A 26750-nucleotide genomic window follows, 5' to 3' on the forward strand; every position below is an offset into this window, starting at 1 on the left:
ATTCGCAAAAAATCTTCAACTTTTGGTTTAGTGGTCCCTAGAGGTAACCCAAGATAAGTAAAAGGGAGGGAACCTTTTGCACAATTGAAGCTTGTGGAGAGCAAATCCAATTTTTCCTCGGACAGGTTAACATGGACCATCAAAGATTTACTAGAATTGACCTTCAGTCCAGTAGCCAGGGTAAAGTGTTTAGAATGCCTTTCAGGGTCTCCAGTTGTCTAACACATCCTTCCATAATAATGAGTGTCATCTGCATTTTAGACCACGGGAAAGGAATTATCCAAAATACAAGGTATTGGTAGCTGGAGAAGTCTTTGTTCTGATGCCTTGTTGATTAGAGACAGTAGGAAATCAGCTGCTAAAACAAACAACAATGGTGAGAGAGGATCTCCTTGCCTTACTACTTGTCTTTTGCAATGGAAAGTTTTTCCAGGTACACCATTCAATAACACAGATGAAGTTCCAGACTTGAAGATAGATTTCATCCATTTAAGCCATGTTTCTTTCAACCGTGTTTGATTTGTGGGAAAAAGTCATCTCGCTCTTCAGAATATGCAATTATTTATCACCATTTCCTTCTCATTTGGAAGAAGGTCCTCGATCAATCATGATCACTGTCAATGGTCGAAAATGAAACACAACTAACCGTCGAAAATGAAAAATCTTGAATTAAATAAAGTTTCCCTTATCGGAAAAAAATGACACCGGTACTTTCCTAGTCTATTTGCCTAGGAAATCCCGGCCCCGTCTCCTTTATCTAAGCCAAAAAACTTTATTTTGGCTATACATGTCATTGCACGATGTAATTTATAAAGAGGCCATCTCATGACACTATAGTACATCGATGTAGCAACCAGATTATTTTTCCTTCCTGACTATCGGTGGAGGCCCCGGCTGGCCTCGTTTTCTGGGCGTGAACTTAAGACACTATATTCTCCTCACAAACACAATCGACGAAACAAAACAAAGGATCTCACTTCCTTCGGTTATTATATGTACTGGAAACACAACAAAACGCAAACGGGGTGATCGATCATACTACCGTGCTATCGATTCTTATTATTATATAATGGCGGCAGTCTTCAGTGGATCATCTGAGCTTCGGATCAGCTCAGGCGAACTCGCGGGGGCGCGCGACGATGTTCTCCTCCACCTTCTTGATGAGGTCGACGTAGACCTTCATCAGCTTGGCCTGGTCATCCGCCAGCGACAGCGGCGTGCCGTCGAGGCGCTCGGACTCCACGGCGATCTTGGTCACGCAGCCGCCCGCGCCGGCGGGCTCCACCTTATACTGGACCACCTGCGACTTGAACTGTGGCGCCGCCACCTCGCCGCCCTCTACCACCACCTCGTCATAGCTAATCACGCGCGCCGCGTTGTCGCGCGCCGCCAGCCGGCTCTTGATGAGCACCGTCCCTGCGCCGACGGCTGTATACACAGAGATTACAGGCCGATCACTGCCGGCGACACGCTGTCGTAATTAATAACGCGACTTGCCGCGCGAAGTTGGTTACTGTACCTGGGTTGAACTTCAGGGTGTAGCGGCTCCCGGGCCCGCCGTCGCCCTCGACCTTCACGGCGACGTCGCTCACGCCGGTCAACACGTTGCGCATGGAGGACTCGTCGCCGCTCGCGAAGGCCGCCTTCCACATCTGCTCGGCCGGCACGGCAATCGCCAACTCCTCGGTGATTCTGCCGGCGACCATCGTGTCAGTCAGTCGGTGCAAATGTTTACAAGTTAGTTGCCACGAAGATGGTTGCATGTGTGTTGAGCGATCAAGGGGTACTTATAGGTGTAGTGTGCCCCCAGCTAGCAGGCTGCCATGGAATTCGAGGACCAAGACTATTGAGGTGCATGTTGATGAGGTTGAGAGATCGAGTGGCTGAGAAATGGGCGTTCAGGAACCCCGTACTGGCTAATAAGGCGCATGGAATTGGATTCCTATATATAGCACTATTTATCACATTTTAGGGTGAATATGAATACGGTACCAATCTTCTCAAATATGGATACGAAACGGATGGTTTGAGTATGGATTCGCATTCAGACATCGACTCGATTTAAAAGACAACAGGTATCAATTTGCTTTTTATCGATAATTTTAGTAGAATAAAATCATTATATAAGTAGAAATTAGGTAGAAGTATTTAACAAAAGCACGCAAAGATAGATCATCTAAAATAACATATTTATCAACAAATATATCAATAATTACATTTAGAAACATCAAAAGTAAAACAAACTTCTTCTTGCCTATTCTTATAAGTCAGCATAAGAGATGATCAAGAATAAGTTTTAGCTTTAGAAGGCCACACAAATTCAGCAATGTATACTTCTTTATCTTCATTGTTCGAACAATCCGATTCGCAATCAACGAAATGCATGTTGAACCGATGAGTTTTAGGACTTTCTTTTGCATTTTTAAACTTATACTCCTGACCCAAAGCTCTTACTTGAACTTGGTTAACAGAAAGAAAATCATAACCCTCAAGCCTCTCTTGAAGATGTGAAACGCAAACCACCAAAAGCCAGATCAGCTAAATCCTCTTCAGAAATTGACAAACTAAAGCAACATTTTTTGGTATCTTTAAATCTTTTGAAATAATCAAGTACACATTCATCTCTACCTTGTTTAACCGATGTTGAGTCAGTCAATTTTGCTTCATTATCCCCACTATAAAAGTGATCATGAAATTTCTTCTCTAACTAATTCCAAGCATGAATAGAGTTAGGAGCTAATGAAGAAAACCAAGAAAAAGCACTTCCAGTTAAAGATAGAAAATAACCGAACTCGCAAAGCATCACTGAAACTAGCTTCTCCAAGCTGAGCAATTTATTGGCTAATGTGCTCCCAAGTGGTTCTATTATCATCACCACTTCTAAATTTCACAAAATCAGGAACATGCCAACCAACAGGGTAAGAAACCAAATTGAATCCAGAAAAATATGGTTTTTTGATACAACCTCGAGCTACCCGTATCCACTCCAAGTTTGATATTCATCATATTAGCCAGATCTTCTTTCAATTTAGCAAAATTGGCCTCACATTTGCTATTCACTGAAATGTGTGACGTGGAAGCAAGACGATGTGCAGTGGAATTAGCATGTGTCATCATCTTAACTGGACTTACAGGTGCACGCCTCAAATAACTATCATATATATCATTAGGTATTGGTCCACAAGGAACCCCCGTCCCTTGCGGAGGAATAGGCGGTACACTGTACGCAACTGCAGAATAAGGTGGCACAAAATTGGCCAACTCATTCATTTGGCTAGGAGCCGCCGAACCCGGAATGGAAGTAATCGGTTCAGGTGCTGCTGGGTGTACCAGAATGGATTTTTCTTGAATCCTTTCAAGAATTGTGCTTTGAAGTGCTCCTAGGCCACCAGGTAGTCCTGGCGTTCCTCCTCGGTGAGCTCCTCGAGAGATGCGGAGATGATGTTTTCCTTGTTGAGCTCGGTGTTGGTGCCCGTCTTGCTTGAGGATATTGGATCAGTTTCTAGAACCAAGATCTTCTTCCCTAGTGGAGTCGCCAAAAGTATGTTGACGCAAAATCTGGTCAACAAATTGAATGCACTAGAACGCGCTGATCGCAACGATCGTTCCTGCAGTGCTCCTGCACATGCCCGTCAGACCAGTTCTGCTGACCCGTCAGACAGGTTCGTCTAGTAGCGCCGCGAAAACTTAGATCCACTAGCTCGGGAGGGACCCCGTCGGGGTTGATGAAGCTAGGGTTGTCCTAAGGTCGGCAGGCCACTTAGAACGTCCTCGAACGCCGTAGAGACCCAAGAAGAAAAGAATTAGGGTTTGGAAAAGAGATGAGTTTGAAGAGTAAAAAGTTATTGCAAATATGTTTGATTCGATTGGAATAACCCTCAATCAGCCGTAGCCTTCATGTATATAGGCCGGAGAAGTCGTACACCTTCAAAAGTCGGTTTTTAAATCATCCCGGATCAAAAAATCTAAACCTACTCGGACTACTGTAGGCTAGATCGGTCTGACCGGTCAGCCTCGGTATTTGCCAATTTTGGCTATCAACACCCTCCTTGCCATCCGAGGAGCCTAGCTGATGGGGTTCCTTGAGGGATCCACCCTCATGCTGCGCAAGGCCAAACAAGTCGCCAAGGGAGAGGGCACTGAGATCGTCCCGGTCCGGCGTATGATCAATAATGGCTGGCTCATGACCAGCAATTGCTTGCCTATCTACTCAACTCCCTCACCAAAGAGAGGTGTTGAGCCAAGTCTCCACACTCAGCTCGTCTGCATCCATGTGGACTGAGCTGGAGGTATGTATTCTGCGCAATCACATGCTAGAGTTACTAATCCCTGGACGCAACTCTCCAACTGCTAGAAGGGAAACATGTCCACCTCCGCCTACTTCGCTAGGATGAAAAAGCATCGGTGATGAGATTGCTCTCCTGGTAAGACAATTGAATGGGGAGAATAGCTTATTTGAGGAAGATATTTGGTTAATGGAGATAACCCTCTAATTGGATTTTTCCTTGATTTATAGGTTCAATGGGCCGGGATAGAAATGTTCTTGGAATATAGATCTTTGCTTTGATGGGGGAAAATTGGAATATAGATCTCAGAACTTGGAAGAACTTTGGGTGATGAATCTGATTTAGAGGAATTGAATTCTTTATTCTCTCCTTTAGAGGGGTGCAGCTTAACAAAGAAGCTGACAAGGTGGGGGTGGGCTTTTGGAAAAACTCCGGCAAGTTGATTTATTAAATCAACGTAGCCTGCCGACTTTCAGAGGCGTAATAAGCAGAAGAATGCAAAAATTTTGGAGAAACAAAATGGATTTTTGAAACTAAAAGTTTTCCTTTGATGTATCAAGGGAAACATCAAACAGGAGTAGCTTTAAAACATAGAAAGTGGAAGATACGAGCTGTATTCTTTGCGCAATTCCTGAGACCATAGATCATTTATTTTTCAAATGTGTCCTCTGCCAAAGTTTGCTTGGAGTTGCTTTAAAGAAGCTTTAGGTTTGGATAGATGTCATGTGTCTGTTCCAGAAATGGCCGGCAGCTAAACCTACTCGTAGTGTGTATCGTGCGTCATGATCGGAGGTGGCCTAGCATACAATGACTCAAAATTTATACTGGTTCAGGCAAATATGCCCTATGTCCAGTTGAGGATTGGTCGGATGTATTGCTTGAGCCCAGGTGTTTAAGAGAGTTGGGGAGTTACAAGCTTGCGAGTGGAGGATGAATCTCTTGGATTCCAGTCTAGTTCACTTTCCTAGGCGGCTGACCCTCCCTTTTATAGTCCAAGTGGGATCTCCTTTACGGGAGAACTAAAGGTTGGAGAAGAGAAGTAGAGAGAGAGAGAGTTTCTAGCACCGCCGGTTGGGGTCGTCAGCTCTGTCAGTCAGAGTTCTCGGGCGGCCACCGTCCAAGTTCTATCTCGCGGAGTGGCCGTCGTGTTCCTTCCCTGTATGTCGTGCTCTGCCGGTCAGGGGGGGGGAGGGGCGTGTCGATAAGTACGGTACGACAGTCATGCCCTGTCCTGTCATGATGGAGGCGTGTCCGTCATGCCATGATGATATTGTGCCCCGTTCCTTCGTCTGGATGGGTAGGTGGAATAGCATCCCTCTATTGTGGCAGCAAGGGGGACTGTAGCCCCCGTGTGCAGCAAGTTGACTCCGGCGTCCGCCCTTATCCTCAGCTCCTGCTCCCGAGGACCGTAAGTGCGCAAGGCCTGGCCGGCCCTCGACCTCGTCAGTCGGGGGCAGCGACACGTGTACGGCGGAGTACGGTTGGCCCCTTAGCTCAGGACCATGGTACGGACCCAGGCCCCAGTTGTCCCTCGGTCGGGGACGCGAGTCGAGGCTCCTGCCGACGGTTGGCTGGTGGGGACCATGGGCCTGGGCGGTCTGGATAAAGTCACGGCCTAGGAGGGCGGTCGTTTGATCCATGCGTGGTCTTAGACTATCCAGAGTGCCAGCGGGAAATGGGCTCGCTGGGGACCCAGGATCCTTGGTCCCGTCGCCATGCGATTTTACAAGCATTTCTGGCTAATTGGTTGCCAATTGGATGAGCACACACTGCAGCATCTGGCGTGCCCGTTTCGCAACGCGAGATCGCACGTCGCCGAGGCCACAAACAAGTTCACCAGCATGCCGTGGGATCATGCCAGGGCCCTGCAGCCAACCACATCACCACCGCTCGGTCGGCCTATAACAAAAATGGCCCCATAGGCCATTGTTTGTGATTTTGGTGATTGAGTGACAACATGGTCATTGGAAATAACAAGTTTGTCAAGCATGTCTAATTGTAGGCTTTTAGGTCCCAAGGATGCCAAATAAAGTTAAAACATCAAAATAATCACAAGAAAACCATATGGGAAAATACACACGCCGGAGTATCAAGTCAAGGTGACGACGGTCTATTTTGAACTGAACAACACTGTTCAGTTCTACAGGCCAGATGATCCGGCGCTTATGGGCGGATGATCAGGCGGTACTGTTTGGATGAAGGCCGTCACAATGGTTATGATGGGGGTTTGGTTTCTGCACGCCGGATGTTCCAGCGCTGATCATTTTCTACACGGCGGACAAACGTCAGAGTATTATGCAGAGCCAATGTAAAATGGCCGTTGGTCCCATTTGAATGGCAGAAGTTCCGGTGTGCCCATTGGAAGCAGCATTGAATTCAAAATGGGTTGGAGAATTGCGGCGGTGTTGTGCTACATATGGTAGGTTGCTTGTGTCTATCATCTAACCTATAAGCAACCTACATGGTTTGATAAGTGCGTAGGAAAACTACACTTGTTCTCTTCATGGTACATGGACTTGATGAGGTATGTGTTTCATTTGTGTACCATGAGCATAAGCTATAGGGTAGGCTTCTCAATTGTTTTTTTCAAAACAAATGTGCATACTTTTGATTGGTGATTCAAACACTAAATGCACACTTTTAGGGGGAGCTCATTCTATGGTTTGTGATTTTGAGACTAACATGTTTGCAAGCTTATCTGATGTAGTCCGTCGACAGCGTGCACCTAAGTGGCTATCACACTTTGAAAATGTTGTTTATCTCTATATGAACCAACAACTCTATAAGTGTGATTAAAGCAAAGTTGTGCCTTCATGCATATTCAGTCATGTCCTAGCGAACTTATGTTGATATAGCTAAGTTCATAGGCAATGTACTGATACATTACCTACACGAGTCACCACTTGCATGTTGTCACACCTTAAAATATCTAATTTTAGGATGTGAATATCTTTTACAATGTGTTCCTCTATCAATGGGATTTTCCAAGAATTTTAAAGATTTTTCTGGTAATTATTCTATTTATTCTAGAGCTAGATCCATTTTTATTTGGAAAGCTCTAAATTTCTTTTTCATAAGTCCTAAATATTTTATTTAGAATCCTCGTATCCCAAATTATCTCCCGAGTTTTCCTCAGAATTTTTTGGATTCTTTTGGATATATTTTTCGTGGTTTAAAATATTTATCTAGACTTTTCTAGATTTATTTTAAGCTTAAAAATATATTCTGAAAAATATTTCTATTTTGATATCAAATTCTCATCGTAGTCGGACCGAGCCGTATCTTTGTCGTATATCTTTCTAACCTTATCCTCTCTGAATCCTTAAGATGCCCTATCGAGCTCCCGATTCTCTGACCTTTCTTCCCGATCAAGTCATGCTTGAAAACAACGCCTCGTGGCTCGTCTTCAGTGTTTTTCCGATGAAGTTCGATCACCGTCAGCTCCAACGACTCGGCCTGATTTCTCTCTTTTTTCTATTTCACATTCTCGAATAGCCCGTTCGTGTTCAACCAGCTCTTTCAACCCGTTTTTATGTTCGGCCCTCACCCGAACCTATTTCGGCCCTTAACCGAACTCGCTCGGCCATTCTTGCTAACTTTTTCCGTTACCTCTTCCTTCCTCTCTTTGTTCGCTAACTTGTGGGGCCCGCTGGTCAGCCCAATCTCGTCTCCCGTGGGCAATCCGGACTCAAGAATGAGTCCCAGTCCGATACGCCGCCTCGTCCCAGCTTGCCAAATCCAAGGTCTCCGCGTTCCTAGAAATCCTGTGACCTTCTTTTCTCCCTGTGCCCTAGCCTCCCCAAGCCTGCGCCCCTGCTCTGCACGCGAGAGCGTCGCCGCCTTGCCTCGCCCCTACTCTTCCTCCTCCTGCACGCCCGTGTGCCGCCGTCGCCTTCCCCCTGGCCCACTGCGCGCCTTGCCTGGCCCCTTCCCTTCTTCCTCCTGCGCTCCTACAGCACGCTGCCACCAGAGCATCGCCACGCCCTGCATCTCCTATGCTGCCGCGCCCTACAACTGTGCCGCCGCACCCTGTGCTACCGCACCGCCTCTGTGCCATGCGCCGTCCCTGCCCAACGCCGCCGCCCCCTCCCTCCTACACGCCTCAGCCCCGCCCAGTGCCGCGCCTTGGCAGCCCCTGCGCCTCCTCCTGCACCGCCCTGATGCCCTGCAGGCCGCCGCCATGAACAGACCCGCCGCCGCCTCTTTTCCGGCCCAATTTGACCACCACGATGTATCCTCGCGGTAAGTAAGGTATGAAATCGAATCCCCTCGTCGTCCTCTTTCATTTGCCATGCTCCTTGCGACCTCTCGTGCCAGGAATCGCCGGGAATTTGGAGAATAGTGCCTGCCGGCCACCATGGGGGTTCTTTCATTTAGCCTCCCGAAAATCTTGTAATTTCTGCAGTTTTTCATGTGTCTTGCGAAAATTGCAGAAAACCCCCTAGATCTATTACATCTTCTCAATCCAGCCCCACCGTGGAATTTTTTAGATCTAACCCTAAACTTTTCCTAAATTGCGAGCACTATTTTATGTGTCTTGTAATTCTTTGCTGCTAGCCCCTAAAGTCTATAGTTAATTACGTATAGGTCCCTGCAACCTTGTTTCCGCGTTTTAAATCTGTTTCGATCCGTTCTTTTTGCGTTAGTCTTCTAAAATCCTAAGCTATCATTTAATAGTGCTGTTGTACCATAATTCCTATTTTTAAAATTAAATGTAGATTTAATTTGATTAATGTCCTCTCATCTAGCTTTTCCAATTAAAATCCAATTAAGTCTTTACTCCGGTTTTCTTAATTAATGTTAATTTGATTAATATCAACTTAAATGTGTTTGTAATTTAGTTTGTTTAGTTCAACACGAACCATAAAGTTTGTTGTTTAGATGCTCTCACCAGTTTCTTTTCTAATTAATTTTTTAAATAGGATAATTTGTACATTGACAATTATATATAAAATTCTGACTAAGTTGTACCTCGTCTTTATAAATGCAAATATAATATGAGTTAAATATACTTAAGGATATTCCCTTTTGAATATCTTTTACATTAGTTTTCTAAAATTAAAATAAATGAAAGCCTATAGTTCTTTTATTCTTTTATAACATAAATCTTCTGATAACTGTTTTTTTTCAACCCTAACTCCATTTTCCGTGATTCTTGCGCCCTTTTGACTATAGCAACGAGCCCTATCCTTTTGTACGCTCTTTTAAAGCTTTCTTTTTATTTGGTTTATATGTTCTTAGTTGTTCTTTTTGTTTGTTTGTTATTTTGCTTGGGTCTGATGCTTGTGTGATGTTAGAAGGAGCGTGATCCAAGAGGTTTGAGGATTTAGTTTCAAGAACAAGAGTTGAAGACTTTGAACAGCTATTCTCTAAAAAAAGGCAAGTATTTTCTTGATCATTCTTTTATCCTAATAATCACAATAAATATATTTTTTCTATATGCATGCATGTATCCTAATTTTGATGGATCCTAATTAAGGATATGCCTAGTCTTTACGATCATTCCTTGTCAACCTGGATTTTACCTTTATGTTGGGTGAGCTATTGGTTAGTTGCTATAACTGGTTATGGTTTGGGAATAATATATAATTATGATGATAACAATTTTGATGTTACACCTGTTCTATCCATGTTCATGCTCTTTGTGTTGTTAATCACACAATAATATGTCTTAATCGGAACATGGAGAACAACCTAGGAAAACAGTGCAACCATAGTACTATATGGCTCTAGTCTTGGCTAATTAATTAGAATCACTAGCTTATGACGATCTTACCGAAAGGGCAAGAGGGGTTGCATCGTCGGGGTATAGCTCGATCTTCTTGAGGGTATGATATGGTCCTGGCCTCATTAGGGAGAGTTATGACCACTTTGACTTGAAACCTTAGTGGATTGTCATAAGTTAAAAAATCTTTGTATAGGCCTCGTAGTGAATCCTTACCACTTACCTCGGAAGCGTTTAAGAGGCTAGCTACCTCGGGCAAATTGGGAGACATGAATTGTGGGTAAAGTGTACAATCTCTGCAGAGTGAAAACTGATATATCAGTCGTGCTCACGGTTAAGAGCGACTTGGACCCTCACATAATTAATGAACTTGAAGATGAATTAAATCGTGGATCATGTTTATGGTTGTGGTTATGCTTCTGCTATATCTCTTCTATTTCTTTTAGTGTGGGTTTTGGTATAAACTTATACCTTAGCAATCGGGTGCTAATAAAACTTGACCAACTAAAATTGCTTATCGCAGTAAGCCAGTCAGTCTTTCCTTAATTTTAGCCTTCATGTCATATAATTCCCAACACTTGCTGAGTACCAACCATAAGTGTACTCACGCTTGTTATAATTGCTGCTTAGAGGAGAGAGTGATGTGAAGTCTTTTGAAGATGATGCTGAGTTCTAGGTCTACGCAACCCCTGGTCGATTGCCTGTGAAGTTTGGAGTCTTCATTTCCAGGATAAGCTGTATAACTCTGATAGTCTTTTAATCGTTTATATATCTTTTTGTGATACTGTTGCGGATTATTCACTGATAAAGTCACTATATGTATGGAACTTGATCCTGGCATACATATAGTTATGCATTCAGTTTTGTCCTTAAAACCGAGTGGGACACATGCTTCGATGTGATCTTCTTTCAAGTGGTAAATGGTAACTTCCCCCGGGAGATATGCAAAGGTTAAACTGCAACAAGTTGGTTCTTGATTTTTAAGCTACCTCCAAGCACGATATGATCTAAACTTCCTTGGCTTGAATGTCTAGTTGTGCACACTTGGTTTTCACATCATCATGTTGTGTACACACTTACGGGAGCTTAGGCCATGTCGTGGTAGTTTCATGAATTCTTGATCCATACTATTAATTTTGAAATGACAACTTCATTGGTAGCATCACATGTGGATCAGGGTTCATGGAGCTACCTTCCTATGAGAAATAATATTTTACAAGGCCTTTTATGGTGATTTGATTCCAAAGGGGGAGAAATGGTGGCTCAAAGCAAGATTTGAAGACTTGGAGAGCTCAAGGTGAAGTACGTGCTTGCTTTCAAGAGGATATCCCAATGCAAGACCACGTCACATAGGGGGAGGTACAATGGGTGAGATGAAGATCAAGGACAAGTTTGGCTTAACCATAAAGATCAAGCCATACACATAGGGTTTATAGGGGCGCTCTAGGGCTTGAGGTGGCATGAACATCGAGGATTTGGCCGGCGGGGCTCGGTGCGCATGCGGGTGCTACGTGGCGGCATCACACGGCGCGGTGCTAGGGTTTGGCGATGGGGCAGGTGCAGCGTGATGTAGGCGTGGCGCGGGCGCGGCTGTTGGGTGACTTTATCACGGAGCGGGGGCGGAGCGACGCGGGTGTGGCGGTGAGGCGGAGTGCAGTCACGTCGCGAGGATGGAGAAAGCTGACAGGTGGGTCCCACCCGTCAGTGGCTCGGGGTGCGAGGTTGGGCCGGCTGACCTGTGGGCTATGCGGAGGTGCGGGCTGTGTTAGCAGGCCGGGAGCGGTTTAGGGCAGCGAGCTGGGCTGTGTTAGGGCTGTGGTGATGGGTTGGGTTAGAGTTAGGGTAGTTAGCTTTTGAAATTAAATTTGAATGGCTCAATTCAAATTTAATTTCCACATAGATTTGAACTCAAACCAATTCAATTTTGAGTAAACAAGTTTATTTCAAAAGAAACCCAAATAACTTCAAATATTTCACACTAACAATATTGTCCTTTATTTATATTGGGTTGTATTGCTAGGAATTTGAGGGAGATGAGATGCCAACCTTAGGTTATTCTAGCTATTAGTATTTGCACACAAAAAGTTTTTAAAATTCACGATTTTTCAACTTAACGTTATGGGAAAATTCCAGGATGTTACAACTTAGCCGTGGAGGCATTGCAGCAGTTGGCACAAATGGTCAAGGTGTTTTTTACCCATGCACATAGGTGACAGTCTACTTTACGGATTGATAGCCATCAGTGTCGGTCTCTTTTTCTCTTTTGCTAGGCTGTGTGCGATTGGGCAGAGGTCTGGAATTTTTCAAGAATTGCTGTATCGCCTTGATGTAGCGTTACTTGAAATTAATAAAATTTTGTTTATGGAAGAAAAGTTCACACACACTCCTAATAATATGCTGTGATCGTGATCTAGATATTGCCCTCCTAGCTCTCTACTGGTACACAAATATATATATACATACATATATATATATATATATATATATATATATATATATATATATTCTTGGCCGAACTCAGAGTCGTTGCAACCACTCCTAACAATATGCTGCGATCGTGATCCCCGGGGTTCGATGTTGCCCTCCTAGCTCTCTACTGGTACACAAATATATACATATATATATCCTTGGCCGGACTCAGAATCGTCGTGTTGCATCCAAAGCGCAGTATAGCTTCAAAATTCTAAACTTACGCACGGTCGTCGCCATGGACGACGACGTGGAAGTAGCGCGGCTCGACTCACCGGCACCGCCCGCGCGCAGCAAGGCCATGCAGCGCTTCCTGGTGGTGCTCAACATCGTGTTGCTTGGGGTCGGCACCACGGCCGGGCAGCTAGTCGCCCGCCTCTACTACACCAAAGGCGGCAGCCGGAAATGGTTGTCGGCGTGGCTTCAGACTGGCGGCTGGCCGCTGGCTCTGATCCCCCTAGCCGCTTCCTACGCCGGCCGCCGCGCGCGCGACAGGGCCGCCCCTGTCGTGCTCACCCCGCCACGCATACTGCTGGCCACCGCGGGGCTCGGCCTCGTCCTGGGCGCCGACGACTTCCGCTACGCGTACGGGCTCGAGTTCCTTCCCGTGTCCACCTCCGCGATCCTCTTCGCCACCCAGCTCGTCTTCACGGTGTTGTTCGCGTTCATCATCGTGCGGCAGCGACTGACCGCGGCCACCGTGAACGCCGTGATGCTGCTGACGGTGGGCACCGTCGTACTGGGCTTGCACGTCTCCTCCGACCGCCCCCCGGGGGTCACCAAGGCCAAGTACTGGCTGGGCTTCGCTCTCACCCTCGGCGCCGCGCTGCTGTACGGGCCCTAGCTACTTGCCGCTGGTTGAGCTCGCGTACAAACGCGCCGCGGGACGCGGCCGCGCCGTGACGTACGCGCTGGTGATTGAGACGCAGATGGTGATGGGGATCGCCGCCGCCGCCTTCTGCACCGTCGGCATGATTGTCAACAAGGACTTCCAGGTGCGTGTCCGATCCGGCCTCGTCTCGTCTTCCTGCCGCTTTCTACATACTATACAATACGCTCAAGGTTCTGGGATTCAAAACACAAAAAAAAAACAAAAGTTCGATCCTCACCGGAACGGGTGAATTTAGGAAATTTCGGTTCGGCATTTAGTGGTTCGGTCGGTCAACAAAATCATTTTTAAATAAAGTTTGGCTAGGATTTGATAGATATTTAGACACTGAGCACTCCTGAAGAAGGTGGTAGGGAGAATTATATTGGGAAGATAAGAGAGTAGCTAAGGAGGAAGATCGCGAAAAGATGGCTGTTTCTGCGTTCGTTAGCCATCTCAAATAGAGACGGCCATAATAGAGACACATAATTAATTAAAGTTTATTTATATTTTTTATCTAAAGGAGTATATGGACATGTATGGACCTTAGTGATGGTGGCAACAAAATTCAACTTCAGTCGAACTTTTTTTTTGTTTCGGTTTCGTTTTGTGCTTCACCGTACCTAAATTTGCCCCTTTGTTGAGACCGAATCCCAGAACCATGCATATGCTAGCCTGATGAGCATGAACGCCGAGCAACGTGTTTATTGAATTGGGAGTCAGGGAAAACTTTGTCGGTGACCTCTGGTAATATTTCCGCAACACTGGAAATTTTGATCTTCATTAAAAATCACGTGCTGCTGATTGGTGCACTTGCGAGACTCAGGGAAAAGTTAAAATTCTGATAAATCCGAAACTCATGTTTATCCGCTGTGGCCTCTCGTAAAATTTGACTTATCACCCGAATTTTTAATTTTCACTAGAAATCGTGTGATGCTGGTGCACCCACATGAAAGTGGGTTAGTCTCCCATTTCTGGGTTGCTAGGTGCAGCTTTTTTATCTACTATCTTTGTATTTGGCCAACAAAAAGCCTCCACGCTCCAAACAAAATTACCAAGTTAATGGGAGAAAAAAAATTACACGGCTGGCATTATGATAAAATTAGCCCAAAATGCCCCCTATGCCTGACTAAAAATCACCCACCATTGCCAATATGAAGAAATCAACATAAAACGCCTTCGATTACATATGAATTACCATATTCTACCATCAGTTAAAAAAGCCAACAAAAGTTATTCAACCAAACCAGAAATAAAATAAAAAATGTATGTAGAGTATTATCTATAGGAGATTACTATGGTAGAGATAGATTTGAATTAATTCTTTATCAAAAAAAAATCATAGTGTGTGACAAATATAGGCATACTACGTAGACTAACAAGGATACAAAAATATGTTAACACTTGCATTCTAGATACTAGCCATGCAAATGCGCGGGTCATCGTACCAGTTTTAAATGACTTCATTTATATAATTCAATTTTGACCAAAAAAATTTGTCTACCGTTGATATAATCCCACGCGTTTATCGGTGACCGGCGGTATTTTTTGCCCAGCCCACCCGTAATACAGACCCGGACACCCGGTTGAGAATTGAAGGGGGCTACACAGCTTGCATGTACCAGTGCCGCACGTCGTGCAGTCAATTCATCCGAGATTCGATCGGTTGTTCCTTGCTTATTCTTTCTGAGAGCATCGGATCGTTTCGTCCTGTGTTCGATAATGGCCTATTGTGCGGGCTTTTGCCGTTCTTCCAGCTGCCCTGTGGTCAGTGCTCAGTGCTCGCACACCTCCCCAGAGGCCATGTTTGCATCAGTTTCTAAGATACCAGCTTTTGCCTCTAGTTTTTAAAAATTGAATGGGTGTTTGGATCTCTAGTTTCTAAAAGCTCCTACTTTTCGCTTCTATTACATATTGCGCCCCTGCATTCATAGCTTCTTCAGCCGTCATGGCTTTCCTCCCGCACCACCTCCTTGTTAGATCTTAGGAATCAACTAAGTAACAGTTGGCTCGGTGATTAGGGAAACAATATAGTATTTGAATCTAATCCAGAGAGAAACACAGAGAGAGAGGTGGATTAACGGAGCCATACCACCGGTTGAAGCCCCGGCTTCGCCATTGTTAGCCATGACGATGGAGAAGTCGAGCCGGAGTCGAGGATGACGGTGAGCGGGCGGTGATGATGCTGTGCAGCGGCGGCGGCGGCGCGTGGCACAGAGGCGGCGGACTTCCCGTCGCTTCAGCGCCTCCCCTTAGGATCGGATCGCTAGGGTTTTTAGGTGGGGAAAAGCACGGCGGCGAACCTCGTACCGTGTGCCCCGGCCCCCACCTTCTATTTAATGTGGCGCTGCGCGACGGGGGCCCACGTGCCATTGACTTGGCCGTGCGCCCCCGATCGGGGCGCGGCAACTGGCTCCGGATCGGTCGTTGGACCGATCCGGGTCGAGATCAATTTAACATTCTCCCCTTTGATCTCTACCAACTTACTCACTTCTTACGTCCGATTTCATTCAGATTAATATATTGAGCATGCCTCGTCTCAACAGTTATTACTATTGGATTAACAGCCACAACACACTTCTCTGTTTGAAACAGAACCATACTTTTGGGCCCTTACTGTCCAGGAATCATAGGCTTTCCCGTAAACCCATGCTGGCTAAGTGTTCTCTGAACACATTGGGCGGTAAGCCTTTTGTGAGCGGATCCGCTAACATCTTCTTTGTGCTCAAATACTCAAGATTGATTGTATGATCCTGGATTTGCTCTTTAACAACATAAAACTTTATGTCGATGTGTTTGGCAGCTCCACTCGACTTGTTGTTGTGAGCGTAAAATACTGCAGACTCATTGTCGCAGTACATCTTTAGTGGTTTTTCTATGCTGTCAACCACTCTTAATCCGGGTATAAATTTCTTTAGCCATTTAACCTGCCCCGATGCCTCGTAACAAGCTATAAATTCTGCATACATCGTAGATGATGCAGTGACTGTCTGTTTGGAGCTTTTCCACGATATAGCTCCACCTGCGAGAGTAAACACATAGCCTGACATGGATTTTCTGTCATCCTTATCTCCCGCAAAGTCTGAGTCTGAATAACCCTCTATTACTAGAGATTCAGATCTCCTGTATGTTAGCATGAGGTCTTTTATTCCTTGCACATAACGCAAAGCTTTCTTAACCATTTTCCAGTGTTCTATCCCTGGATTACTCTGGAATCTACCAAGTATCCCGGTGACAAAAGCTAAGTCGGGGCGCGTACATACTTGAGCATAATGTAGGCTTCCGACAGCTGAAGCATATGGTACCGCTTTCATCTGATCGATTTCGTACTGATTTCTGGGACACTGAAATTTCCCATAACTATCGCCCTTGACTATAGGAGCAGATGTTGGCTTACTCGCATGCATACCGTACTTCTTTAGTACCTTTTCTAGGTATGCTTTCTGCGATAATCTTAAAACCCTCTTGTTTCTGTCTCGGTGAATCTCAATTCCTAAAACGAATGAGGCTTCACCTAAATCTTTCATATCGAACTTTGAGGACAAGAATTTCTTTGTCTCTAATAGCAGATCAATATCGCTGCTAGCAAGCAGAATATCATCCATGTATAGAATAAGGAAAACGAATTTTCCATTCTTAAATTTTGCATAAATGCAGTTGTCCTCCTCATTTTCTTTAAAACCAAACTTTCTTACGGTTTCATCAAATTTCAAATACCACTGTCTGGAGGCTTGCTTTAATCCATAAATGGATTTCTTTAGACGACATCCCATCTTTTCTTTTCCTTCCACGACAAAACCTTTCGGCTGTGCCATGTAAACGTTCTCATAAAGATCCCCGTTGAGGAACGCCGTCTTTACGTCCATCTGATATAATTCTAAATTATAATATGCCGCTAACGCCATTATAATCCTGAAGGAATCCTTGCATGAAACAGGAGAAAATGTTTCATTATAGTCTATCCCTTCTCTTTGCGTGAAACCTTTCGCCACAAGTCGCGCTTTATATCTTTCTATATTCCCTTTGGAGTCACATTTTATCTTGTAGACCCATTTGCAGCCTACTGTTTTGGCTCCTTTAGGAATTTCTTCTAGATCCCAAACATCGTTGGTACTCATCGATTTCATTTCATCTTTCATGGCTTCCAACCATTCAGACGAATGAACGCTTCTCATGGCTTCTTCAAATGAAGTGGGGTCACCCTCCATCTGAATTTCCTCGCTATTATAGATTTGATAATCACTCGAAATAGCGGGCTTTCTCGTTCTTTGAGACCTTCTCAGTGCCCCAGCTGTCGGTACTTCTTCTACTTGGGGCTGCTGTTGCTCCCTTTGATATGCGGCTACCGGTTCTGTCAGATCCTGAAGGACAGGTTCCTGATTCTGACTCGTCGCCGCAGCTGGAGAACTAACAGCAGGTGCTGGCACTGTAGATGAAGCAGCAACTAGTGAAGAACTAACAACAGGTGCTGACACCGTAGGTGAAGCAGCAATGGGCAACACGAAAAATGGATCTTGGATCATCGGAGTAGGTACGAAAACCCGCTTCTCCTCAAGGTCAATCTTCCGAGCTACCGTGCTCCCACTCATCATCTGATCCTCCAAAAAGACAGCGTGTCTCGTTTCTACGAACTTTGTATATCCATTAGGACAGTAGAAACGATAACCCTTTGACTTTTCTGGATAGCCAATGAAATGGCAACTTACTGTCTTAGGGTCTAACTTTCCGATATTTGGATTAAATACTTTCGCCTCAGCTGGACAGCCCCACACATGTAAATAATTTAGTGTGGGTTTTCTCCCTGTCCATAACTCATACGGTGTTTTAGGCACCGACTTACTCGGTACGCGATTAAGAATATGAATAGCGGTTTTTAACGCCTCCATCCATAAATTAATCGGTAACGTGGAGTAACTTAGCATACTTCTCACCATATCCATTAAGGTACGGTTACGTCTTTCAGCGACTCCATTTTGCTGAGGCTCGCCCGGTGTTGAGTACTGAGCTACTATTCCATTTTCCTGTAGAAACCTCGCAAAAGGTCCAGGAATTTGGCCATACGGGGTGTGTCGACCGTAGTACTCACCTCCACGGTCAGATCTTACTATTTTTATCTTAAGATTTTGCTGATTTTCTACTTCAGCCTTAAAAATTTTGAATTTATCCAATGCTTCTGATCTTTCTTTAATTGGATAAATATAACCATAGCGCGAATAGTCATCCGTAAACATTATGAACGAATTATAACCGTCTATAGACTTTATGGGAAATGGACCACAGATATCTGTGTGCACTATCTCCAAAACCCCTAAACTGCGTTTGGCTCCTTTCTTTATTTTCTTAACGTACTTTTCTTTAACGCAATCGATGCAATATTCTTCATTTGAAAAATCTAACGGATGGAGAATATTTTCTTTAATTAATCTCTCAATTCTCCCCCTCGAAATATGGCCTAAACGACAGTGCCATAATTTCGCTGAATTTTCGTTGTCGCATCGTTTGCGCTTATGACTTGCGTCGTTAGTCGTGCGTTCAATACTCGTAGTATTGCTAACAGAATTCACAGTCTCATGCATAGGCAACATATAAAGTTTGTCTTGTCGGATGGCAAGACCAACACACTGACTTTCAAATATAATCTCACATTGTTCTTTTCCAAAATGACACTTATAACCATCATCTGCCAAACATGACACTGAAATTAAATTTCTAGACAAAGAGGGTACATAAAGAACATATGTAACTGGAGTTTAAAGCCATTCTCTAATTCTAACGTGAGTTGACAAACTGCTTCAACGTTGGCTCTAATTCCATTGGCGACTTTCAGCCATCTATCCCCTCTTTGTAGCATCATCTTTGTACTTATACCCTGCAAAGAATTAGCAACATGAACAGTTGCAACTAAGTCAATCCACCAAGTAGATTTAGAATAACTTACGTACAGGGTCTCATCTATAAATGTGATAACATCCTCACCTTTCTTAATTAAATGCCGTAGAAAATCTGGGCAATCTTTCTTGTAGTGTCCCGTCTTGTGACACCACATGCATTGATCTTTTTCAATGTGTGGTTGATCTTTCTTTCCACCCTTGCCTGGGTGAGTAGTAGAAGAAGAAGAAGTGGAACCTCGTTTGAACTGAGGTTTCCCTTGTGGCCTCGTATATTTATCTGAAGAGTTGTTTCTTTTGTTGTGCCTAACATAGTTGAGCGTGTCACCATGCGAGGCTTTGAGTCTTTCCTCTTCTTGCACACACATCGCAATGAGCTTCTCTAGATCCCATATCTCTGGGCTGATGTTGTAGTTAACAACAAAAGTCTCAAACTCTTTTGGCAGAGAAGCCAGAACCAAATGGACAACAAAAGCATGAGGAAGCTCCATGTCCATAGGTTTGAGCTTAGATGCCATGTTGCTCATTTTCAGTATGTGCTCTCTCACACCACCGCCAGTGTACTTATCATTTACTAACCTCTGAATCAGAGTTTGTGCATACGCTTTTGAAGAGCCAACAAATTGACTTTCAACTTTCTTTAAGTACTCAATTTCGGTGGTGCAATCTGGGATTGCTCCCCTAATACTGTCTATTATGGAACTCTTGATAACCATCAAGCACTTTCTGTTGGAAGAGTTCCATTTGGCTCTCTCAAGATCGTACTTCATTTGAACATTTGCATGTTCTCTCTGACGAGCTTGCCAAACAGTAGATGTCTCTTCCGGGTCCCTCACCAGTTCCTCGGGACCAACAGGAAACGGTGAGGTGATGGCTAAGTCGATATCTGACAGTGCGAGAGCCACTTCTAGCTTTTGTGCCCATATCCCGTAGTTGGAACCATCCAACGGCGGTATCGCATTAATGAAAGTCATTGCATTAGATCCTGAAATTTAAATCAAGAAGGGTGAGAACTGCTTTTATAAAACAATAATTGCATATCTCAATTTAACGTTGGTCAATATTAAGATATACAATTAACTAGCTGCATTAATTCTAAAATACCGTTGGGCAGAATTAGAGCAAATGCATGGAAACTTACTTAAAAAATTATAATACTGCTATGATCAACGTTGGTCAGAAAATAACAATATTATAACGGAAGAAAACTGAAAACTGACTCCTTTAATTATAATGTCTCGTTGGGTCTAAAATAATTAAAGGATATGACTTAATTAAAATTTTGCAGCGGAAAAATTAATTGTGCTAACTCTCAGAACATTCTTACTTTCTGTCTCTCTATAGAAATTATCACGTTGGTGAAAATTAAAACAGAGATAAAACCATACATGAAATGTCTAAAAGTGTTTCTAAGAAAATATTAAAAGACTCACTGTTTTCTGGCTCAAACCGGCCCAGAACGGCCCAAACCAGCCCGTCCCAACGGCAACCGCGCGCGCGGGGGGCTTACCCGCGCACCAGGCCGCAACCTGGGCCTGGGCCGGCAAAGCAGCGCCCCGCTTGGGCCGCAAGGAGCCCAACGTCTCCAAAACCACCCGCAGCCGTTGGATCTCATCGGACGGACGTCCGGCCGTTGCGGCCGAACAAAACCCCCCCGCGGTCGCTGGCTCCCTCAAACCCTAGATCCAGTCGCTCACTCCTCGCCGGCCTCTCCCGCTTCCTCCGCGACCTCTCCGGCCTTCTCCTTGCGACGACGACCGAGGGCGTGACGCCGCCGCGGGCCTCCTCGCCGGCGAGCGTGCTCGCCTGGACGTGAGCGCGCCGCCGTCGAGTGGGCTCGAGGTGGTGAGCTAGCCCGCGCGCGAGGCGCGGTGGGGATCCCCGAGCGACGGCACGCTCAGGGTGCCGCGCCCATCGACGACGATGGTGCGCCGGAGTTCCTGGGTCGCGGCGGCGCTGTCCCGTGGAGCAGGTGGCTCCCGGTGGTGAGGTAAGGCCTCCTTGTGTTGGCCGGGTGAAAGGGTTAGGGTTAGGGTTAGGGTTAGGGTTAGGGTTCGGGTCCGGATTGGCTCGGGGTGCGTGTGTTCTTGCACCCCGAAGGGTTTGATTCTTTCTTTGCGTTCTTGTTTTGCAATTTCTCTCTCGGGTAATGTTTCTCCCCTCCTTCTAATTGCTTTGCTAGATCCTTGCTCGAGCCTAACTATACTTAGTTAGGCTGTCTGATACCAATGTTAGATCTTAGGAATCAACTAAGTAACAGTTGGCTCGGTGATTAGGGAAACAAGATAGTATTTGAATCTAATCCAGAGAGAAACACAGAGAGAGAGGTGGATTAACGGAGCCATACCACCGGTTGAAGCCCCGGCTTCGCCATTGTTGGCCATGACGATGGAGAAGTCGAGCCGGAGTCGAGGATGACGGTGAGCGGGCGGTGATGATGCTGTGCAGCGGCGGCGGCGCGTGGCACAGAGGCGGCGGACTTCCCGTCGCTTCAGCGCCTCCCCTTAGGATCGGATCGCTAGGGTTTTTAGGTGGGGAAAAGCACGGCGGCGAACCTCGTACCGTGTGCCCCGGCCCCCACCTTCTATTTAATGTGGCGCTGCGCGACGGGGGCCCACGTGCCATTGACTTGGCCGTGCGCCCCCGACCGGGGCGCGGCAACTGGCTCCGGATCGGTCGTTGGACCGATCCGGGTCGAGATCAATTTAACACTCCTCTCCTCCTGTTGCCATCCGTTGCGGCCGTGGACTGAGCCTCGCCGCCCGCCGAGACCGACCACCTCCTCCGCCGTGCTTCCCGCCGAGTGACGTCGCCGCAGGCTGTAGCGCGAGGTCGTCACCGTGCTCGTCGTCCCGTCACCGTCGCATGATTCCTCAGTGCGTGGGGGGCGCTGGAGTAGGGCAAGCAGATAACATATGGTTCCTCAGTGGTGTCCTGTCCTCATCGACGCCCATATGGTGTGAGCATATTATTGTTCCTCACTTGTCTCCTGTTCTCGCTGACAACGTTAGCAAAGGCCTGGTCGACATAAGGAAGCAGGGAGCATAGTCGCTTACTTAGGCTGAAGTACTGTTGTCAACTCTGATCTCTGAAGTGATAACTGAACCTTCAAACGTGCATAGAGTATTTCATTTCGTCTCAAGTGCTGTCTGTGTTCGTGCAGGCGATTAAACTGGTTTCTTTCTAAGTCCTGCAACTCTAAGTCCTGTCAAACTGGTTTCTTTCTACAGTAATTCCTAAGGAATTATAAAATTCCTGTAAAATTTATGAGAAATAACTAAGGAGCTTATCCATTCTTCCAGTGCAAGCTTATGTTTGGCTCTTACTCGATGCCTAAGCAAAACGAGTTCTTTTCGAAACAAGGCTCGACATTCAACAACTGAGGGTTGAATTCCTTGAAAGATCATATCATTCCTTGTTGTCCAAATTGTCCAGCAGGGCAATATAATGAGGCACATAAAGATCGGAGTGTTGAGTTGTGTCTTGAGACTTCCATGACGTCAAAAGTTGAGTTTGAGTTTGCTGGCTGTATATGTAGAAGGTTCCAACAGGCAAGCACCAAGGGGCATTGGAAGAATAGGTGGTGCAACGTTTCCTCACTGCCATTATTACTGACTGCACAATTATAAGATGGCAATACCATATTTTTTTCGTCGAAGGACGTTTCTAGTACTTAATCTGTCTTTGATTAACAGCCAGAAGAAAACCTTATGTTTGTTTTGGCAACAAGACTCCCATAGTCATTTAAAGGTCGCATGAATCTCGGCATAACCCAGTAAATATCTGTAGGCTTTTTGTGAAGAAAAATGTGTCGTGCCCCAAATGAAAACCCACCAGTCTGTGTCAACTGTTAACTGCTCATGGTCAATCCTCTCTTCCAAGAGTAACAGCTGTGCATAGGCTTCTTCTAAAAGGGGTAACTGGAACAAACGATGAAAGGGTTCAGTGTGGATTGCCTGACTGAAAGAGAGCCTCTTATGTTTGACAAAGGAGAAGAGTTCTGGATAAATCTGACAATTAACAAATCCTCCTCAGGTAACAAGTGGAACCATCTTGTAGATGTACTGTTGCCATTCCTTTGAAGCTATCCAGAAGTTTCAAGTTGTCTCGCCACCAAAAGGAACCCTTCTTTATATGACTGGGCAACTTACCATTTTGATAATGCTTCTCCCAAACAAGCTGAACCCAGGGAGTATCTACCCTGTTAAAGAATTTGTGTAGATTCTTGAGCAACAAAGCCTCATTCTGTGCTCTAAGATTGATCACTCCCAGTCCTCCTTTTGGTAGACAAACCATTGTCCATGCTGCCTTCGGTGGTGCTTTAGAATTGATGTTTGCCCCTCTCCACAAACAATATTTTCTGTATTTATCAATCTGTTTGATGACGGTCTTGGATAAAAGAAAAGTGCCCATCTAAAACATTGGAATAGCAGTGAAGACTGCATTTGTCATTTGTAACCGCCTGCTTGTGTTAAGAACAAAGAAGTGTCCTGTAGTCGTCCCTCACATTTAGAAACCATTGGCAAAAAATCTTCAATTTTTAGTTTAGTGGTCCCTAGAGGTAACCCAAGATAAGTAAAAGGAAGGGAACATTTTGCACAATTGAAGCTTGTGGAGAGCAAATCCAACTTTTCCTCAGGCAGGTTAACAGGGACCATCAAAGATTTTACTAGGATTGAGCTTCAGTCTAATAGCCAATGTAAAAGTGTTTAGAATGCCTTTCAGGGTCTCAGTTGTCTAACACATCCCTCCATAATAATAAGAGTGTCATCTGCATATTGGACCACTGGAATTATCCGAAATACAAGGTATGGGTAGCTGGAGAAGTCTGTTCTGATGCCTTCTTGATTAGAGATTGTAGGAAATCAGCTGCTAAAACTTTTCTTTCGCAATGGAAAATTTTGCCAGGCACACCATTCAATAACACAGATGAAGTTCCAGACTTGAAGATAGATTTCATCCATTTAAGCCATGTTTGTTTCAACCGTGTTTGATTTGTGGGAAAAAGTCATCTCGCTCTTCAGAATATGCAATTATTTATCACCATTTCGTTCTCATTTGGAAGAAGGTCCTCGATCAATCATGATCACTGTCAATGGTCGAAAATGAAACACAACTAACCGTTGAGTCAGTTATCCATTGCCATACATTAGGTGCGATAGATTACAAATTTCCCGACAGAGTTGACATTTGATCAGAATGCAAGTTGCGACCCATTCAGAGGTTGACAATTTTTGTACCGATCGAGTAGTTCTTCTTCTGACTTTAATGCCTGTGCTGTATCCATCCAGCGTCAACTCTCATTGCGTGTCTCACTCATCACATCTGGCTCTCGTCCATGGCGACGGCCCCGCTCTTCACCGTGGCGTTCGACCTCGCGAGCAGCGACGACTACGGCGCCTTCCTCGCCGGCATCCGCGACAGGCTCGGCAACCCGCGGCACGTCTCCCACGACCGCCCCGTCCTCCCGCCGGTCGAGCCCGGCGTCCCGCCGCGGCGGTGGTTCCACGTCGTCCTCAGGACGCCGGCGAGCGCGCTCACGCTCGCCACCCGCGCCGACAACCTCTACCTGGCGGGCTTCCAGAGCGCCGACGGCACGTGGTGGGAACTCAGCCATGGGACGTTCCCGAGCCGCTGCCGCGGCCTCATCCCGGGCGCCGTGCCCCTAGGCTTCCGCGGCACGTACCGCGACCTCGTCGGCGGCGCGCGCGAGGTGGCCAACGTGGCCCTCGGGCGGCGGCGGATGGCGGAGGCCGTGGACGCGCTCGCCGCGCGCACCGGCTCCGGCGGCGCCGCGGAGCGGCGGCTGGCCAAGGACACCCTCGCGGTGCTCCTCCTGATGGTGCACGAGGCCACGCGGTTCCTTGACGTGGCGGCGACCGTGGCCGGCCTGATGCGCCCCGAGGCGGCGGCGGAGGGCGGGACGATCATGAGGTGTAGCACGTCGCCGGACCTCGGGTGGAGGTACTGGTCCTGCTTGCTGCTCAGCGCGGACTCGTGGCCCATGAGGCACGCTGGGGACCTCGGGCCGCCGGCGCATCGCAATAAGGAGTGGGTGGCGAGGGCGGCCGCGACGGTGGGGATACTGTTGTTTGTCGAGGTGGGGAACGGGATCAAGGCTGAGAAGGCGCTGCGCCTGTTCCATGGGAACCTGTGCGGGACGGGCAGCGACGGGGCGGGAGCGGACATCACATTCCTCGTCTCTGGTGAGTCCATCCCGGCTCACAGGTACGTGCTGGCCGGAAAGTCCGCCGTGTTCTTGCGCCAGCGGTTCATCGGTCGCAGTGGAGGGAAGAAGATGACATGTCCAGTCGAGGTCACGGACATGGACGCCGCATCCTTCAAGGCCATGGTTCACTTCATCTACACAGGCACGGTGCCCGAATTCGATCAGCAGAGGCCGGCGGTGGCGGAGGAGTCGGTGGCGATACTGGCTTACCGTCTGCTCGCAGCGGCTCACAGGTATGAGCTGGACAGGCTGAAGGTGTTGTGCAGACGTAAGCTGGAATCTGGTGCCATCTTCGTCGACATGGCGGCAGAAACGCTAGCGTTGGCCGAGCAGCACGGCTATCGGCGGCTCAAGGCCAAGTGTATCAGCTTCATCGTTCAGACTCCGGAGACTCTCAATGCCGTGTTAGCGACAGAGGGATATAGGCACCTAGAAGCAAGCTGCCCTTCCATGCTGACTGAACTTCTCAAGTCCGTGCACGGGAGAAAGAAATTGATGAACTAAATCTTGCTCAAGATTTCACAATCAGTAATGTCACTTGTACCTGGCCCACAAACTTTTATGTAAAATTCACTGGGATGGAGTTGAAGAGGATGGGTGCTGATCCATGGCATATACTCCCTGGCCTCCATCCATTTCAAATAATAGGTTATTCTAGAATTATCCTAAGTTTAATTAAATACAAAGAAGAGAATGCCAACATCTAAATTGGATATAACTATACTCGTGAATTCCTACGATGGAGGTTATATAGACATATTATAACATTGTAATACTAAGAACCAGTAGGGTGGCCCGTGAAGATAGCGTGGATACCTAATTTTTTTCTTTATTCTCCCTCCATTCCTAAAAGTTCGTACATATACATGCATCTATATTGTCTTACAGCCACTCTATCTTTTCCCAACACATGTTGTATACGTGGCCTACAAATTTACTATTGCAGCTGAAAGGAATCGGTGCTCGTAGCATAAGAGGGTGTCGGTGTTTTAGCGCCACGTCCACTAAGGGATACCCCGAGGTGGTGAGTTTGTAGGTAGGGTGTCACCGAGATTAGGAACTCGAAAGTGCAATGAACACAAGATTTGGACAGGTTCGGACCGCCGAGAGCGTAATACCCTGTTTGAAGGGGGTCTCTGTCCGCCCTTATATAGTCTGGGGGACAGGTTACATGGAAGTCCTAATCGGATACATGTTCTAGAGTCCTACCCGAGTACTTTTCCGGTAGTTCCCTACTGTATCCGACTAGTTTTACTACTGTATGAGTAGTTCTATTAGGCTACGA

General features: G+C 46.2%; 2 protein-coding genes and 1 pseudogene across 2 annotated transcripts; 2 read left to right on the plus strand and 1 right to left on the minus strand.

The window, feature by feature from the left end:
* Positions 1-650: 650 nt before the first annotated feature.
* LOC112902981 lies at positions 651-1809 on the minus strand. Its single transcript, XM_025972185.1, has 2 exons — positions 1520-1809; positions 651-1428 (listed from the first exon to the last, which is right to left on the minus strand). The coding sequence occupies exons 1-2, from the start codon at positions 1761-1763 to the stop codon at positions 1112-1114; spliced, it is 561 nt and encodes a 186-aa protein (XP_025827970.1). The 5' UTR covers positions 1764-1809; the 3' UTR covers positions 651-1111.
* Positions 1810-12526: 10717 nt separating this feature from the next.
* Positions 12527-13933, plus strand: LOC112902906 (annotated as a pseudogene).
* LOC112902905 (protein synthesis inhibitor I-like) lies at positions 13176-26078 on the plus strand. The gene is made up of 2 exons (XM_025972097.1): positions 13176-13475; positions 24528-26078. The coding sequence occupies exon 2, from the start codon at positions 24575-24577 to the stop codon at positions 25967-25969; it is 1395 nt and encodes a 464-aa protein (XP_025827882.1). The 5' UTR covers positions 13176-13475; positions 24528-24574; the 3' UTR covers positions 25970-26078.
* The last annotated feature ends 672 nt before the right edge of the window (positions 26079-26750 follow it).

Source organism: Panicum hallii, chromosome 8, assembly GCF_002211085.1.
Source record: "Panicum hallii strain FIL2 chromosome 8, PHallii_v3.1, whole genome shotgun sequence".
NCBI classification, from domain to species: Eukaryota; Viridiplantae; Streptophyta; class Magnoliopsida; order Poales; family Poaceae; genus Panicum; species Panicum hallii.

Coding starts and splice junctions, on each gene's coding strand:
- LOC112902981 (XM_025972185.1), bottom strand. CDS start 1,763: ATGCAACCATCTTCGTGGCAACTAACTTGTAAACATTTGCACCGACTG. Junction 1,429..1,519: donor CACCCTGAAGTTCAACCCAG/GTACAGTAACCA, acceptor CTGTGTATACAG/CCGTCGGCGCAGGGACGGTG.
- LOC112902905 (XM_025972097.1), top strand. CDS start 24,575: ATGGCGACGGCCCCGCTCTTCACCGTGGCGTTCGACCTCGCGAGCAGC.